The 18033-nt window shown below is 47.4% G+C and overlaps 1 protein-coding gene across 2 annotated transcripts in view; it reads left to right on the top strand.

Moving 5' to 3' along the window:
- The first annotated feature begins 2231 nt into the window (after positions 1–2231).
- The window catches only part of DNAH1 (dynein axonemal heavy chain 1), a 71552-nt gene continuing 55750 nt past the window's right edge, over positions 2232–18033 (top strand). The window contains exons 1-11 of one of the 2 annotated variants that reach the window (XM_085072806.1): positions 2232–2377; positions 6502–6652; positions 7224–7296; positions 9764–9938; positions 10432–10588; positions 11128–11260; positions 12230–12391; positions 12914–13166; positions 14415–14572; positions 15669–15880; positions 17121–17416. In XM_085072806.1, coding sequence (XP_084928932.1) covers positions 6542–6652; positions 7224–7296; positions 9764–9938; positions 10432–10588; positions 11128–11260; positions 12230–12391; positions 12914–13166; positions 14415–14572; positions 15669–15880; positions 17121–17416 — 1730 coding nt within the window. In that variant the 5' untranslated portion in view covers positions 2232–2377; positions 6502–6541. Of the gene's footprint in view, positions 2409–6501; positions 6653–7223; positions 7297–9763; positions 9939–10431; positions 10589–11127; positions 11261–12229; positions 12392–12913; positions 13167–14414; positions 14573–15668; positions 15881–17120; positions 17417–18033 lie in introns of both variants that reach the window. The other variant, XM_085072807.1, reaches the window with a different exon arrangement.

Below are 18033 nucleotides of genomic sequence, written 5' to 3'. Positions count from 1 at the left end.
TTGCAAGTGGGTAGGTATGACATTCCCCCACCTGGTCATCCTGGGCTAAAGGAGCACCCATGGAAGCAGGGCACAGTGCCAGCACATCCTGCTGCAACACCTGGGAGCAAGTCTTTGGAGAACAAGAGAGGCCTTTTGAAGGTCAGGGAATGGATCAGTCATGGCAGCACATGGATGGAGAGTAGGTAGCTCACACACCTGTCTGCTCTCTGCTCTGGCCTGGTGGGTTTGTGAAGGCCCAGCCAGTTGAATCATGTGGGTTTTACCTCGTGAGTCGCTGAAGCACTTTGTGGCAAACTTTGAATGCCTGGTCAAAAATGAAGCCCAGCTGGCCACAGGGAAAGCAAGACCTGCTGTGAATCCCAGCCCACTGCAGGGAGGATGAAGCCAGCATGAAATGGATGCACATTTTCCCCACGCAAAGGGCAACGGGGCTCCACCATTGTTTCCTCTCAATCAGAGAAGCCATCTGGGATGTGACTCCAGGGAACTCCAGCAAGAGCTGTAATTATATCAAACATAATTGAGGCAAGCCAGCAGCACTCCTTCCTTAAGTAAAGAGATGAGGCCAGCAATGTGACAGAGGACATACACCTGGGAGTTTCCCCAGCATTCACTGCTTTCAGTAGGGCTGGAAACAGTTCAGCATGGAGTGCAAATCAACCCAAAGACCTCCTTGCTGCATAAGGCTGATCCAGTGAACACCTTGGCAGCAGCTAAGCATTGCTGTTAGGGAACTTGCTTATCTGGAGAAGCTTGTGTTTCTTCTCTGAGGCTCTGCCTGTCCCACCTTTCTCTGTCCAAACCTCACATCCCCTAACATGCAAATTTTCGGATGGCACAACTGCTTCACTACCCTTGACCAACAGGCCCTTTGCCCCCAGCAGGTACCCAGACAGGGAGAGGAGCCAGTGCTCATGGCCTGGGCTCTACTGCCTCCCCACAGCATGCCCCCAATCCTGGTGCCTCCTTGCCTGACCCTCTGCCCCCATGCAAGGCCATGTGGGCATCCCTAGGGCCAGCTTGCCAGCTGCATGGTCCTGCTCCTCTGGCCCTGCTTTCTAGGACTTGCACCTCTCCCAGGTGCAGAGCTGGGAAGCAGCAGGACCTACTGTCAGCCTGCATAGGGCCTGCAGCCATTGGGGGTCTCAAAAGAGCTATGAAGCAGCCCCTGCCCACCTGCCTGCCACAGTCCTCCTGCAGGAGCCTCCACTCATCTCCTGTTTCATCCTTTCCTCCTCCTCCTCTGCCCTTTGTACTCCTTCACAATAGATCTCTTATGGCTTTGCTTTTTTTCTCTTTAAATCTTTTCCTCCCTGCTTTTCCACCTCCTTCCTCCCCACAAAAATAATCCAAACCTGTTCTTCCTCACTCCCCTGCAGGGCTGGCACTGCTTGTCCCTTCTCCACCATTCCCTCTCTGGGGGACCAACCTGTTGGGGCATTCCCAACAGGACTCAATGCCACCTTTCCTTCTATAGGGATGACAAATTCTCCAGGGCCAGTAATCCCCCATCCCCACCCAACATGACGTTTTAGTTCAAGACTTTCATGGGTACACAAGGTTGATTTAGACAAGCCACCGTGCAGCTCTACATCAGCAACCTGCCTGCCCGCACCAGTTTTGGGGATGGGATGGAGGAGGGACCTGCTGGACCTTCCTGGACAGTGGCCAGCAGGCTTGGTAGCTAGCTGGTGCGGAAGGTGGCACTGGGGCAGGGGTTATCCAGCCCCTCACCTTCCTAGCAAGGGGAATAGGGACTGTCCCCAGTGGTACTCGGCGGCTCCTTGGCGGGATGGCTGAGCACCGCACCCTGGGGCTGGCAGCCCTGGAAGGCACGGGTGGCTGGTGGCTCGGTGGCAGTGCTCCACAGTAGTAGCCTCTGCTGGCAGCTCTGCGTTGGCCCTAGTGTGGTGACTCAGTGGTGACTCTGAAATAGCAGGGGCGGCTCTGTGGTGTCCCCGCGGTGGCAACTCAGAGACGCCAGGGGTAACTCCATGGTGGTGACTCTGAGGTGGCTCCAGGGGCTCTGCGATGTCCTTGCGGCGGCAGTTGAGGTGCCCCGGGGGTTTTGCGGTGTCCCCGCGGTGGCTCGGTGGTTGCCCCGAGGTGGCACCAGGGTCTCTGCGCAGCCCCGCGCTGGCAGCCGCAGGTCGGGGCAGCCCGCCTCCCCAGCAGGGCGCTGCCCCCCAGCTCGGGCGTGGCGTTGCCCGGCCCGCGCTGCCCCGCGCCTCCTCCGGACCAGCCCAACGGCCCGCGAGGGGGGAGAGCCGCAGTCTCCAGCCGGAGCCTTCTGCCCGCCCCCTGCTCGCTCCCGTGGCAACGCGTACGGCGTCGGGGCGGACTCGGATCGGTCGGGGCAGACTCGGGCCGGTCGGTGCGTACCGCCCGCAGGCAGGGCCGGGCAGGTCCGGAGTTGCGGGGTCCGAGGAGCGGTTCGGGGGCTGGAGCGGGCCCCGCCGGGCTGGGCCGTGAGGGCGGGCGGGCGCGCAGGTGCGGCTCGTGAGGGAGCCCCTCGTACTCTCGGGACATTGGCAGGGTCGGCAGGGCCAGGATTGCTCGGAGCATTGGAAGCGGGGTGTCCCCCGCGGCTGGAGCACGGGGTGGGCGCTGGCAGCTGCTCGTGGCGCTGCCCCGTCTCCCCATGTCACACGTTAACAGCCCCCGGCCTGCTCCTCCCGCGCCCCGGCGTCTTTCGGAAGCGAAACCGCTAACAGCGTTTCTTTCAACCCTGCTGTGCTTCGTCAGTTACACAAACCCTGCTGGAGTCACGGTGTGGATGGCTGGCGGGGTGTCTGGCAGCACCCAGCGAGGCTGTAGCCCCGGACGGTGCCGCTGAGCCCTGGGCATAACTAGCACCACCGGCCGCCATCCCTTCGCTGCTTCCCCCGCCTCAGGTGGTGCTGGTGTGGTGCTTCCCGTGGAGAAAAGAATGCATCTAAAAACCCAGAGGAAAATCAATTTTAAACCCCTGCAAAATTGTTGGAGGGAATGGGCTGCTATAAAACTCCAAATTGCTTTCAACTCTCTTTTTAAAGTAGGAGAGATTTGAAGTACAGGATAATGTTTAAAGCAGTTTGTTGAGAGTGCATCACCTTGTCTGAGCTTATATTGTATGGCTTAAATTATAGGAAGAAGGAATTTCTGCATGTTGGTGTCCAGATGGTGTAGTAGCTGGTGTTCTGGCTATCCACAGATAAATAAATTTTAGATAAATACTAGATTTCAATCTGCAGTTTTGCTTAGGGGTTAGATGATATTTAAAGTACTATTCTCTTGTTCTGTTGCAATTTTTAGCCATTTTGAGCCTTATTTGAAAGAAAAGAGTCCCATTTTGTCAAAGCTTTGGATCAAAGAATTGAAATAGAGGCAACAGATCAAAAAGCTCGTACCAGACGTTGAGCAAGACATGTGGGAGTTTGACTTCTTGGATGTGTAAAGCCTGAATTTACCGAGAAATTGTAATTATAGTTTTGCCAAAATGACACACAGACACTGTAGCTAATGTTGTGTCAGCAGTGCCATAAGAATATGCTCTCACTTTGAATAGTTCAATTTAGCATAATACATCGTACCTGGTATATCTAGGAAATATGCTTTTCAGGTGTGAGGGAGCATGACTGAGCAGAGACGGGTGTTTCAGCAGCGGGGAAAAGGTTTTCTAGCTAAAGCTGGGACAGTTTGGTGCCAGGCAGATGTTTGCCAGCAAAAAACAGGGAGATGCTCCCAGGTGTGCATGGGCAGTGGGGAGAGAAAGGTTCCTGAAGAGGGCAGAGAAGCTGCTTTCAGGAAGACATCTCATCTCGCCCTGGGTCTGCATGCTGCTCATTCTTTCAGGGGTAGGGAAAGGCTGTTGGTGTTGGAAGCTCGGAAAGAGGGAACTGCTCTGCAGTAAACCACTTGGCCCGGCAGCTAGGCTGAATAAAAGAGAAAGGGTGTCTCTTCTTCTCTTTGAAACCAGCCTGGAGACTATTCCTGAGAGCTGGATGGGACCAGCCAAACCATCTGCTAGCTGCGAGCTCCCCACCATGCTCTGAGAAACCTCCTTGTTGGAAAACCAAGCCACATCCCAGCAGCTGGGGTGGCAGGAGAGTAGGATTCCCTTTGTGCTTAGAAGTTCTCCCATGTCTGCCTCAGCTTTAGTGTGCTCAGACAAGCTGTTTTACTAATTTGTTTAGGGAATTGCTGGGAAAACTTTGGATGCCTAGTTTTGTTCTTTATTTTGAGTGGTGTGTGTCAGGGATTTTTTGTCGTTGCAAACACAGGACCTTCTCTCTGTGCAGCTGGGAGAGCATGACAGATGTTTTTTGATCTGGATACTGAGTAGGGGTTTGTTTTATTTTGACATAAGTGCTCAGGAAGGACTTTGCAGAGGTGTGAGTGAGTACACAGGGAGCAAAGTGGCAAATAATTAGGCCTGCTGTGAGCTGGCTTGGTGCACTTTTCCCCAATCATGGGAACTTGTCCATCATGGGCAGAAGCCATGTTATTTTTGTTCCAGGCGAGAGATTGCCAGTCCTGCTAAACTGGGAGTGGGTTCAGTCACTCACCTTACTAAAGGTTCAGGTGAACCTTGTGTCCTGGAGCTGGCTTCCTTAATTGGATGGGTTTAGGATTCTGGTCATAAGAGGCAAAAGTACAGCAAGTCATGTTGCTGCGTTGCCCTGCTCCCAAGAAGAGGATGCTCAGGTGACACATCAGGAGAGGCACCGCAGGGTTGTTCCGCCTTGCTGCTGTTCTCTGTGCTGGTGCAGGAGGCACGAAAGAGTCCAGCAGTGATTCATCAGGAATCCTTGGATCTTGGCTGATTCCAATCAGTCCTGCTGGGCTGCTAAAATAGATATGGTCAGAGCATAAAATAGCTAATAAAAACAAAATCCTCCATGGAAAATTCATTCTTCAGGGTGTGAGGTTCCAGTTGCCATGCCAAAGCAAAGCTGAGAGGAAAGAGATTTGAGATTTTCTAGCTTGAAGCAGAGGAGGGGGTATTATTGATCTCATCTCCCAGGTCTTTCCAATCTGTTCGTTTACTCCATTTCACTTAAAAGATTCGCATCATGGTAACCTTGATTTATTATCTGATTTCTTTTTTGATTCAACCTCTCAAAATTGTGCACTGGCTTGAGCCTACAGTAATAAGCCAGCACAGTTATTCCCTCTTATCTCTGGCATGCATGTAATGCTTTCTCTGCTGCCTGTACCAGATTCATTCTCACAGACAGCAAGGTGAATTTTTAAAAAGATTGCCCTCTCTCATCAAGAGTATAGGGTGAGCAGAGTGTTCTCTCCATCTAAGAGCAGAGCAGAGAGGGCATGGCAGGAAGGGATCCTGTGGCATTGTCTCCAGGTCAGGATGAGACTCCAGACAAGTACTGTGCCAGCTGCGGCCCACTAGACCAGGCAAGGTCTTTCCACCACCCACCTGTGGGAAGCTGGAAGACTCCTACTGCAGAGGCTTGGCTTCCAGAAGTAAGCAAGGTCCTAGCAAGGGTGCAGGAGACAAACCACTAGTCAAGTAGGGCTGGATGAGGAGTCTGTGTCTAGCCCTGAGCAGGAATTGATCAATAAGCTGTGTTGCCCTCGGAGTACCTTTGAGAGACACTGTGGAGAGCTTTGACTCATAATTTATAGGAATAAGCTACTCAGGTATGTGTACATCATTGTATCAGCGCATGAGTGTGCAGGCTGGTGGGGTTTGTGTCACTTTAGCTGTTCTAATTAGTTACAGTATTCATCTCTGTGTTTAGACAAGCCTAAAATCAAGGGTTGCATTATCCTCCTGCCAGAAGTCTGAAAGCTGTTCTTAATTGGTATCTCTCAGTGCACAAACGTTTTTATAAAATAAAGCTGTACAGCTGTGATATTTGCCTGGACTTGTGTCTCCCAAGGTGGAAGAGCAGAAATTATTTGTGAGTTGAGCAAAAATATCCCCTGCAGGAGGAGAAAGAGGGGAGCTTCTGGCTATATTTTAGTATGTATTAGGCAATGCTTAAACATCTATCATGAATTATTTAAATGAAAGACGCAGACTTTCACCTGGGAGTAGCTGTGTTGGTATCCTAAGCTGTAGTCGACTCCCACTGGAGTCAAGTGTGACAAGATTTTTAAGGGATTCAGGTGCAGCAAAAGTAGTACTTCTCTTGTAGTCCCAGTTTACCCAAATTCTCCTGGCAGCCTTTTGAATGCTGTCACAGATCCGGGAAGCCCCTGCTGCTTAAGGAAAGCAGCTTTTCTTGTGTATACTGCTGGTTTTTCCCCCTCCAAAACCCATCTGGAATAATAAAGCGATCTCTTTCTCCAGGGTTAGTGAGCCATTGAGGCAGCCATGTGAGTCCACCGGCCCCCGGGCCATGAATGCAGTGGTTGGCATCGAATCAGGGGATCAAACCTTCCGTGTTACCCACTCATTGTAGCAAGTCAAGGACAACCAGCACTGTGGGAGGGTGTGGAGGATTGCCAAAGATACAGTGTGTGACAGGATCAATGTCTTTCCACTCATAGCAAGCCCAGGGTTACGTCACAGCATTGTTCTCCAGAGAAGATGGAGAAAGCAAGGAAGGAATTGAGGACTTTTCTGGGTAGGAGCCGTCCCAGTATCAGCAATGAGGCTTCTGCTGATGTCCCTACTGCAGGAGCCTCCAGCAGCGCAGGGGTAAGTGCAAAGAGCAGTTCTTTTTCCAGCACTGTCCTAAAAGGAAAAGACTGATGGTATACCTGGTGTGGACATGTATAGGTTTCATCCCAGGTCCTAGCCCTTCCCTTGCTCAGAGGCCTTTGTGCAAGACCTTGACCTTTACAAAGGGAAGCCCTGAGGCTCATCCCAGTCAGGGTTGTGCTGCCTTCCTCAGTAGCCAGTGACAGCACTGTCACAATTGCCTGGGTTTAGGATGCCTGTATGTCAGGGCAGGCTTGTGGTTGTGACTGCAGGTGATATTTGGTAGTAAAACTAATGACTGGCTGCCTAATCAGCCCCCAGCAGGCATCTTAAGCTGACATCAGGCCACACTCTGCTGACAGATCCCCTGACCTTGTGCACTGGGCTGAACTTTCCAGGTATTTGTGTCTCTGAGCCTTTTCTGACCATTACTCACAGTTTCACTTGTCCATAAAGATCTGGTTAAGTCAGCCTTACAGTCACACTTTCTCTCTGGACCTCTGTGACCCTCACTCACACTGTGCCACAACTGTGCTCTGTCATCTCTGACACTTCTCTCATATTCCAGGGTGCTACTGCTGGCCCCTATGTGTCCCAGTCTTTGGTGAGCCAGGCAGACCTGGAGCCGCACACCCCTAAAGGTAAATACACGCAGAGAGAATGAGGCCATAACTGTTAAAGTTGCCTATAGTGGACATGCTGGGGATTAGGCTTCTGACTCTGCTTTCATTCTCCTCTCAGTGCTCAGGAATGGTGCTGAGCTGCTTGAATATCCAGTGAAAAGTGAATTTCATTTAGAGGTGCAACAAAATGATCTGAGTGGGTGGTAAAACCATGCTTCCTTTTCTCCTGGATACATCCACTTCCCCCAGGGTTCAGGGTGGACTGTGCTGGTGCCTGTGGGAGTTCTGGTCCTGCTGCCAGAATAGTACTGAATTTGTATGTGTTCTTATATATGAAGCCAGCAATGTCCCTTTCCTGTGAAAATCATAGAATCATAGAATATGCTGAGTTAGAAAGGACTCTCAAGGATCATCAAGTTAAACTGCTGGCCCTGCACATGACTACTCCAAAAATGGGACCTGCCTATGAGCACTGTATCTGTGATTTAGGTACCCATAGCCAAAATCATGGTCCTCTCTCATGTATTTATTCTGCACCCAGCTGCACCCCAGAGCAGATTATTCTCCCTAAATGCAAGGGCTCTCTGTGTGTACAGAGCTGCTGGTGCCACCTGCTTACAAGAACTTGTGTCATGGATGCTCAAATATAGGAACAGAGACTGGTTGAAGGTTTGCCAGCACTCTCCTGGCCCCTAGAGCACTCCTGGGGATATGGATCATAGACTGGCAGCGGGTGGGAAGAAAGTGTGTGTGTGAGAGGATTTTAGAGAAAGATGGGAACTGTATATGCCACCCTCCTGTGCTTAGATGTGACATTTATTTTCATGAGTGAGGACAAATGACTGCTTCCTCAAGTGAATCTTGACAAGCTAGACTCATCTTTAACAAGTGGAGACAGAACTCTATTTATGATCTGCTGTTTCTTCAAGGGGGAAGAAGCCATCAGGTTGGAAATGTAAATGCAAATGAAACACTAAGTATTGACATAAATAGTTGATAGTGCACAAAGTGCCATAATGGATGGTGCCATGGATTTGGCAACAATGAAGTGACAAAATTGGAACAGCTGTGCTCCTTGACAACAAATACAAATCAGGGCCATTCTGTAAAGACCCCAAGCAAGAGATGTGCATGAGGATGAAGAGCTGCATTTTAGGGATTCCTCAAAATTATGTTACAGACCATGCAAGTGTTTAAGAGCACATTCATGCCAGGCTAGCTGCCCTCCCCAAGGGAGGGAAGAAGAGAGATGAGCCAGTTAGTGGCCGTTTCCTTTAGTCTCTAAGCAGACAATGTACAAATACAAGGGTTGAGTCAGGGACCATTTAAGAAGGACAAGGGAATGACCTCTTAGAGGACCCTTCCTGTACCTAACCATCCTGAAACGTGTCTGGCTTTAGCATTATTGGCTGCTCTGTGCAATTGCTTTGAAATCAAGGGTCACATCCATGACTCCAGAAGCACATGGAACATGGTGAACAATTGGGTTCAAAGCTTGACATTCAAAATACCCAATTACAAACCAGAACCTTAAGTTTCTCCTTGATAGAGTGTGAAAGTTCATCAAAGGAAAAGCTCTCACTCCACTAAAATCTATTTTTAGTTCAATGCTTAGCTCTGTCTAGGGAATAGTGCTTTTTAAAGCTTGCATGCAATTACTTAATTTAGGTTAAGCTTCAAATTCCCAGTTTGCTGCTGTTCTATTATTTGCAACTTGTTTAGCAATATAAACAGTTTGGTTTATTTATGGGGTAAATGACATGGTTTAATTTCTGCCAGTTCTTGGAAATGTATACTTTTTGCTTAGTCCAAATTTCCATTGAAAACATTTGGCCAAATGGTGAGATTGTTGGCTGTTTAACTCAATTTTTTCTCATACCATTGCTGATGTGAGTGGGTGGTTTGCTTGAGCAAAAGCTGAGAAGAGAAAGGTTTGTCCCAAGGTGTGAACAGGCACTTCAGCAGACAAAGACGACCTGAGCATCTTCTTTCCCTCTACAATATTCTTAAACCCTTTATCACCACCTTGACCAAGTTCCTCACAGCTATGACTGACTCTTGGACTCAGGGCTCCCACAGAGGCAGGAGAATCCCATTCCTTTCTAAGGGTGATGGAAGCTGTCCACTAGAGACAGTAACTTGCCTACTATCATGTCGAGAATCTGTAGCAAAGCTGGAAACAAAGAAAAGCTCCTTAGAGCCAGATTAGTGCCCTGCCTCCTAAAAATCTGCATGACAATAATTGTAAGAGGAGATTTCTTCTATGCCATCATTTTGAGACTGGAAAACCATGATCACATATTGTAGCAGGGAAAAAAGGTGTTTCTTTCTGTTTCTCACTTGATGTCTGCTTGATTTCTCTTACAAATCTAGTGACGTGACTTCTGCAGACAACCCAGTGGACAGCAGAGTACTCCTTTGTGTGTGAATGTAAGGCAAAGTGATGCCTGGTGGTTTCAGACATGTGTTTCTCTTTGTCTCTTAGTCACAAAATTCAAGATACCTGAGAACTTCAGAAGTCTCCTGCATAATCAGATGGTTGGACCATCCACTGAGATCCTCGCTGAGTCAGATTTCCCTGTGCAATCATTTAAGCCCAAAGTTCAGATGCCTTTCAAACGGATTCCAGGGCAAAACCCTCGGAAGGTTGAAGAAGAGAGGTAAGTAACCAGAAAATGGCTAGAGGCATCACTGTGGAATGGATACAGCAGATCAGGGTGTTGATTTTTGCTTTCAAGACATAACATGTCAAAAATCCTTAAGAAAACCTTATCCTGTAAGGCAATGATCTCCAAAGTGCAGCATGCATGCATTGCAGAGGGTGCAAAAGAATTCACTGGGATGCAGGAAGAAAATACTGGTTTTAAATAATGTTTATTCCATCTTTTTGTCATTATTTTTTAAAATTTCTGGTTTTGTGCATGCTCTATAATAGGCATAATAGTACAGTAGTTCATGTGTGTAATTTATAGGTTGGAGTAACTGATCATTCTAGGTCACTTCCACTGAACTATTTTGTGCTATAAATGAAGATATAGATATGAATGCAATGTGTACTAAAAATGTTTTTACTGATAGGGGTGCACAGTAAAAAAGTGGAGGGAATGCTTATAGACACATTCTGTGATTATTTCCTCTTCTGATTTAAACCAGGCGGAGACGGCAGTATCTCACCTTTGATATTGCTGAGCTCTTAGCCAGCAAGGGGATAGACTCCAATCAGCTGATGCCAAGGCACTATGACCCTGACAATATACCACCTATTGAGGAGACAAAAGATTCTGTCTTTCCCATCTACCTCCCACTAAAGGTAAGAGAGTATGTTTGGTACTTGTGATCTGCCTCATTGCTTATACCACAGGAGGTTTCTGAGGATGGCAGGACACTCAGCCAGTATTGACACAACAAGCAGCAAAACAAGAAAATGCTTTGGAGCTGGCTTGGGCCCTGAAGGTTTTCTACAAGATGCAGAGCGTCTTCTGCAGGGTGTCCACTACTTCTGTCGGAACTAATAGTCCTTGAGAGTGCTCCTCACTGTCCTTTGTGTGTCCATATGAAAGGTGTCTCATGTTTCCTTCTGAATGCAGTAGCCAGCAGTATTAGTGCATGAGACCTCTTCAGGTGGTGGGTGGTCTGTTCTCCCTAGGAAAGGGTTGGAAGTACAGATAATGCTGTTTGGGAGAAAATTGTTGGCCGAAGATCAGCACAGCTTTTGCACCTGGGCTTGTTTCCATATTTTGTAGCCCATTTGGGAACTGAATGTTAACGTTTTCCTCTCATAAAAATTTTTATTGGGTGTTTTCTTGTTTCTGAAGTAAATATTAATTTCACTCGTGTCCTGCTTTTTAGGTTTTCGATGATGATGAATATGACTGTCGAACTCCAGAAGAGTGGATGTCACTAGGACTGGAGCCAGGATCTTTGGACAGAAAGCCAGTGCCTGGAAAAGCACTTTTACCTACTGATGATGTACTTGGACATGGTAAAACTTGACTCAGTTACAGTTCAAGTGAGGCAGCACTAACAGTTACAGGCCACTTCAGCAGAAGGGAGCATGTAGTTTCTGATGAATGTAGCTCTGAATAGCAGAAAAGCCATATCTCATTTTGACCAGGCTTGGGCAGTTGGAGCAAGAGAGCAGAGATTTCACTGACTGTCAGTCCTGCCCTGGACTGTTTCCACTTTTTTAGAAGTAGCCTTTGCCTTTTGACTTTCTGGTTTTGTGCCAGGATGTCAGCACAGACGAAATTTCTCTATTGGCACCTAGCTATCTCCATGGAGTTAGGTAACTTGCACGCAGTATGTTTTGCCTGGATTTCAGAGCAAGCGCAGGAAGAGAAGATGAATTCAGACTATAGTGAAATACAAGTAGTAAACCTGGGCCAAATTAATTGAGGTGGACATTGTTTTCCCATTACTTGGAGCCTTCTCAATGAGAAGGCATTACTAAGTGCAGTTTTAGTGATGTCCAGCTGTGGCTGCAGCTCATATTAACATATCTGCAGTAGCTTTAAAGCATGGGAACTGGCATCTGCAGCTCTGGTGCAGCCTCCAGAGGTTTAACTATCTGCAAAACTGAAGCATAAAACATAAGTTCTATGTATCCTTGGGCAGCCAGCATGTGGTGGCTGAGTTCTGCTTCCAGCTGTCTTGGGAAACACCCCACCTGATCGTCCCTCAGGCTAAATGAACAGCATAATGCTGTCCTGACATGTATCCATATTGATATCAATATAGATGCATATGTGTCTGGTGTGTGCAAAAAGTTGAAAATTCTAAGATGTAAGACCTAAGTTTATTATTTAACTGATCACAGCAGAAACTATGTGAGATTGAGATTCAAATGAGCAAATGGATTTGACTGTAGCATCACCACTCTGATCAGGAAAGTCCCTTTGCTGTAGCCTTTGGGAGAATGGACTAACCCTGTTTTAATCCTTGGCTCTCTCAGAGGACCCCAAAAGCCAGGAGTTGATCTACGAGTGGATTGATGTTGGTGTTCTGGATTATGACAAGGAGACAGATCTCTACTTAGTCCATAAAACAGACAAGAAGGGTCTGGTGCGTGATGAAGAAGGAAGACCCATCCTCAATGGAGGAATAACTCCGGAAGGTGTGTTTCAAATAAGGTCTTTTGGGACCTATCATACAGTCTGAGAGCCAGTTCATTACCCATGCTTGTCCTACCTGGAGATGGGAAGGACACCAAGAAGTTAATTCCTTTCCCTGTTATCACTCTTGATCTGTTTAAATTGTCTGAAAAAACTTCCCGGGAAGAGAACTCCACACCTTAGTTTGACACCCTGTTTGAAATTTTCCTTTTGGAGACACCTTTCTTTTTAATCCATCTCCCATCTTTACTGCCTTCAAGTAAAATGTTGGTCTTTCTGGGCCAATGCCATTTTGAAGGGGAATGTGGACAGATTAAAATGAAGTACCCTTCTCTTGAAAGGTTTGGAGATGCTGCTGATTCCCTGCTCCTCATCTCTTGCTGCTCTGAGCTTTGGTCCCTCATGTTGATCTCCTGCAAGCAGCCCAATTATCCTGTCTATCAAAAAGCTGCTGTCAGCACTGCAAGCCATTCTGAGTTTTGTTTTCCCTGCAGACTCTCATAAGCTGTCCTTTCACTTCCCAGGAAGACCTCCATTGTTGCCATGTCAGTACTGGGTGCCACGAGTATGCCTGCAGTTCCTGGCCGAGGATCCCCAGGTGTTTGCGGAGCGCGTGGCCTCTGCCGAGAACCTGCGTAAGAAGACACAGGGGCTGCTCATGTACCACTTGTATGTGGACTGTATGCCCACAGAGGGACCAGATACCATCAGTGAGAAAAGCCTGCAGAGGATGAGGCGCTTGGCCATGCAGACTCCCAGACTGAAGGATGAGGAGAGGTAAAGACATACATGTCTGGGGGCTCAGCCTTCAGTCTGTAAATATTGTGGGACTTCATAGGGCTACAAAACAAGTGTCAGTGGAGGCAGATCTTGAGCAGCCAACTCACAGACTGTGGATCTCACCTGCCTTCCACTCTGTGCACAAGCACAACACTGTATTGCCCAAAGTGGCATCAGAAGTAGGCAGATGGGAGGCCCAGGGACACATGTACAGAATGGGTGGTCTGTCAGTGTTCCCAGATGAAGTAGGTTCCATATGCAGATCCACCAAGCCAAGCTTACACCTGCAGTTAAGTGGCCTTCAACAGCAAGGAGGTTGACAAAAATGGCATGACAGACCTTGCTGTGTCCCTGTGCTTTCAAGGAACAGATTAGTCATTGCTGTACTGATCTGCAGACCACCCTTCGTCTCCAGAGACCCGACTGTTGTCTGCTGGTGACTCTTCTACCTATTAACAGCTGTTAAAACCAATAAAAAAAAGATCTTCATGAGGAGGGGGGGGAAACAAAACAGGAGATCTCCACCTGGATCTAATGGAGTATCTCTTTGTGATGCAGTTCATATCAGGGAGGCATTTTAATGTCCCTGAGCTGATGAATCATGAGCCATTGGTGGTGTTGCTGGGAATCAGCCGTGACTGATTGCCTTGCTCAGAAACAGGAAGGTGTGAAGGGCTGCATGGTCTGCCAGGCTGAACTAAAGAGTAGGAGAGTAATTAGTCTCTGTGAGCAGAAATATAGGGATAAAGAAAAGTACTCTGCCTTCTTGAGGTGAAGGATGATGATTTCCTAAGGCAAGCAGAGCAGGGTTTCAGCACTTTTGTGAGTGTTCTGGCTGAAGAAATGGGCAAGAGGTGTACAGCAGGAGGCAAATGGGAGGACAGCTTGGATAGCCCAACTTTTCCAGACCTGCCAGCTAGTTTCCTCAGTTTGTGGTTATTTCTCCTTCCCTCTGTGATGCTTTTCCCCAGTGGAGATTTTGCTTTGATCTGAAAAGGCACTTAAGAAGGCTACAGTCCTAGTCCTCGATCCCCACTTGCCTCTGCCTTTAAAAGTCCAGCTGATGGCTTTGCTGGCTGCTTCATTGTCTACACAATTCTTCAGATGTATTCTGTGGGAGGTGAGCTTCTGGGTTAGCAAATTTGGGAGGGAGGGAGGGAGTGAGGGGCAGAGTTTGCAGAAAAGCTACAGACATACTTGTGCTCAAACACCATGGGTTCTCAGTGTTATTGTGTCTTGTAACAGCATATTAGACTATATGGGCAGCCTGGAGAAAGAAGTGAAATTAGAGTATAAACACACCATGAACATGGTCAGCTTTGACAGAATCGTCGCTTCCAAACCCCAGATGTTTTCTTATGTCACCCTGCCAGACAAAGAGGAGAAGGAAACACCAGAGAAAGGTAGGGGACACAGTGAAGCAGTTTGAATTCCATGTAGTTACCTCTTGTCTTTGATAGGATTTGTGGTTTTTTGTAGGAACTCTCAAGTTCATGGTAGTGATTATAGCTCATAAGGGGCAGCAGCAGGAGATTATGTGAGACTTTTGAGTATGTCCCCTCCTTTAGGGTATATTTGCATGTTCATGTTACCTCAGTATAATACATGAGAACCATCAGCTAAGCTGCAGTAACTCTGCAAGTGTACCCTTAATGCCTTGAATTTGCATGCGCTTGTCAAATTTATTGGGATATAGGGAAAATGAGATGAGAGGGTCATGCTGCCCTGGTCAGGATCAGCTAATGCTGACCATGCTCTTAGTCATGTGTTAAACAAGTGGCCATATAGGGCTGCAGCTCTTCTTTCCTGCCCTTGGTTTATACACAGATAAGAGTCCTGGTTGGCACTCCAAAGTTTCCTTCCCCCTTCCCCCCCACCAAATGATTGGCAGTGTGATTAGTTTACCACTGTGTTGTGGCTGACTGCCTTACCTTTGCTGTGCCCAGCTGGGAAATGTCTCAGGTGTGGAAGAGGGCTCAGGCTCTTTTAGAGTCCCAAACAGGAGGAAAATGGCCACAGTAAAAGATTTTGGGATTGGGGGGTGGGGGGGTGGTGGTGTTGTATTTTGTGACTTCAGTCATCCAAAGGCTGGAAGGCCTTGAGGTGGTTCACAAGTGGCCTCTCACAGATGAGATGACTCAGCTGTGCCTTGAAGCCTCAGTGGGAAGTTTCTTCAGTTCCAATGTTCTTTCTCATGGAAACTTCATGAGCCAAAGCCTGTGGAAGGTCAGGCACCAAGATAGCCCTTCATCCCCTAGTGGGAGGCTGCAGAAGGTCTCTGCTGCAGAGCAGAGATTCTCTCATCCAGTCCTCTGCTGAAGCTGCTGCATGATAAGGCCTGGGCATTATAGCAGAGTCCTTTTCACAAGTGTTTCCCAAAGGTGCTGTACTCTAAAAACAGAAGCTGCAATGGCTGTTGCAGGCAATAACTTTTTTCCTCTTTTTTTTTTTCTTTCTTTTTTTTCTTTCTTTTTTTTTTTTTTTTTCCTTTTCCACTAGGGCTCTTCCCTATCCCGGACCATCCTTTTGATAAACAAAAAAGTGACTTCAACATTGCCTCACTCCTGACCAGGCCTGAAGTCGTTTATCTCCTTGCAGAGGTGCAAGATGAGTGCAACAAGGTAGCTGTCATGTCTCTGTTTAACACAACCATAACCAAACTTGTCTCTCTGGAGGAGTTTGAAGAGATCCAGACTGAGACCTTCACTCAGGTGAGCAGAGGGAGTGTCAGGGGTGAACACATGGAGCAGCCAGCAGTGCTGTCAGTGTGCATTAGACAGATGCAGCAGCTGCAGATTGATTTTCTGGAAACTGATGAGCTGTCAAAGGAGATGGGCAGGGGCAGGGAGGAATTTGCATGTGCTTGTGAAATTTATTGGGATATAGGGAAAATGAGATGAGAGGGTCATGCTCCCCTGGTCAGGATCAGCTAATGCTGACCATGCTCTTAGTCATGTGTTAAACAAGTGGCCATATAGGGCTGCAGCTCTTCTTTCCTCCCCTTGGTTTGTATACAGATAAGAGTCCTGGTTGGCACTCCAAAGTTTCCTTCCCCCCCCCCCACCCTTCTATTTCTTTTTCTTTATTTCCCTATCCATCCAGCTGCAAGACACAAGATCTTTGATTCCTCCTGAAGCACTCATGGGGGTAGTACTTTTCTACACTCTATATTCTTTATGTACTTAATTAAATTACTCTGCTTCCAGTGCCAGCAGACAGAGTAGGACAAAATTTTGCAACTCTGTGGTAATTCCCACCAGCAGATCTTCGTGTCCTATAATTGAGGGCAGCACATGGCACCCTGGATGTGACCACACGGAGTAGCTTGCACAGGGTTGCACACTAAATCAGTTGCAGGGAATGTGCTGATCCTTCCCAGTCCCATGCTGTTTCAGCTAGGCAGTGTTGTCATCCACTCGGTGACTAAGGTTCTTTTATTACACACAAACAGCAAGCTGCCTGTGGAGCAGAAGTGACACTTGGTGGTATTTTAATAAATTAAAATATTGCAAACTGCTGATGCCCTTGGCTTCTTCTGCTCTTTCTTCTCACTTGTCAAGAGAAGACAACATTCTGTCCTTTACGTGCTCATCATACTGTCTACACAACTTTTTGTGAGGGACCCTGACACAGGCAGCTCCAGGGATACTGCTCTATAGAAAAGAGAACACAAAGGAATATAAATCAGAGAATAGAGCACTCCCACTTTTTAATATAAGGCTTTCTTTTTGTCGGTCTTTTGTCAGTGAAGGAGATGCATGACCAGGTTCAGATGCCACGTGTGTGTGTGTGTGGGTTTGAGAGTTACTTTTAGCTGCCACAGCTCTGAAAGAACAGTTTCCTTTCACAGCAAAGAAAGATCCAGCAGCACCAGTTAGTAGCTCACCTTGCTATACTGCTTTCCCATCAGCCCTTGGAAGATTACTCAGCTTGCTTTTTTCTTTGCCCTAGGTTCAGGAATTTCTCAAGGATACTTGGATCAATACCATAAGCACTGTGATTAAGAGCAGCCTGAAGGATGCAGGCAAAGGGTTCAACCTGGAGCAGAGTAACTGGAATGCCTACCAGAGGTCCAAGCTGCATAAGCTGATGGAGCGCATCAGATTCATGCTTCAGGACTCTCTGCGGTACCTGGTTCAGAAGTCACTCATCAGCTTCACCCAGCTTGTGCTGGATGCTTGCCAGTGTGTCCTGAATTGCTCAGAGGGCATGGAATGGGGTGATGATATCACCAACAGTCCCTACATGTAAGAAAGAAAGAAAAATAAGGGATGGAAAGAGCAGAAAAGTGTAGTGCTGTTGTCTTTTTAACTAGTGTTCTGCAAGCAAGCTGTGTTCTTTATGGGGGCTTTAAGCTGGGCTGTTTTCCCCAATCCTCCACACAATCCTGACACATTCATGGGAGTATGGGAGAAGGACACAGAGCTGGCTGCTCTGTTAGCACAGCTTTCCAGCTGCTGTTAGTGATATGGGGCAGCCCATTATAACCAAGGTCTGCTGTTTTGATGTACTGTTCTAAAGATCAGCCACCTCTAGCGTTCTTGGGGGAGCAAATTGTCACTGCTACATTTTTTCTGAGTGCCAGGACGAAGAATACCAGGAGCGTGGCTGCTTAATTCCATTCTTAGATGAAACCTCAGAATTAGATTCTGACCTGGGATGTCTAAAGAATAACAAATTTAGGTTATCACAATGCCTAAAATTTTATTCCACTGGGTATTGATTTAAGTATTTTTGCATTTTGTGGTATTAAAGAAGGAACATTTAGAAGTGGAAAGGCAGAAAAAAGGAAAAAACCCTGCCACTCACATGAGATCTCTTTCCTTTAAATCAGTAGAAGTCTTGACTGTGACTTCAGCTGATC

The sequence above is a fragment of the Lichenostomus cassidix genome, chromosome 12, assembly GCF_008360975.1.
Source record: "Lichenostomus cassidix isolate B80296 chromosome 12, HeHo_3.0, whole genome shotgun sequence".
Lineage (NCBI taxonomy): Eukaryota > Metazoa > Chordata > Aves > Passeriformes > Meliphagidae > Lichenostomus > Lichenostomus cassidix.
Note: the sequence above shows the minus strand (reverse complement) of the source record. Positions and strands in the feature narration are given on the sequence as shown.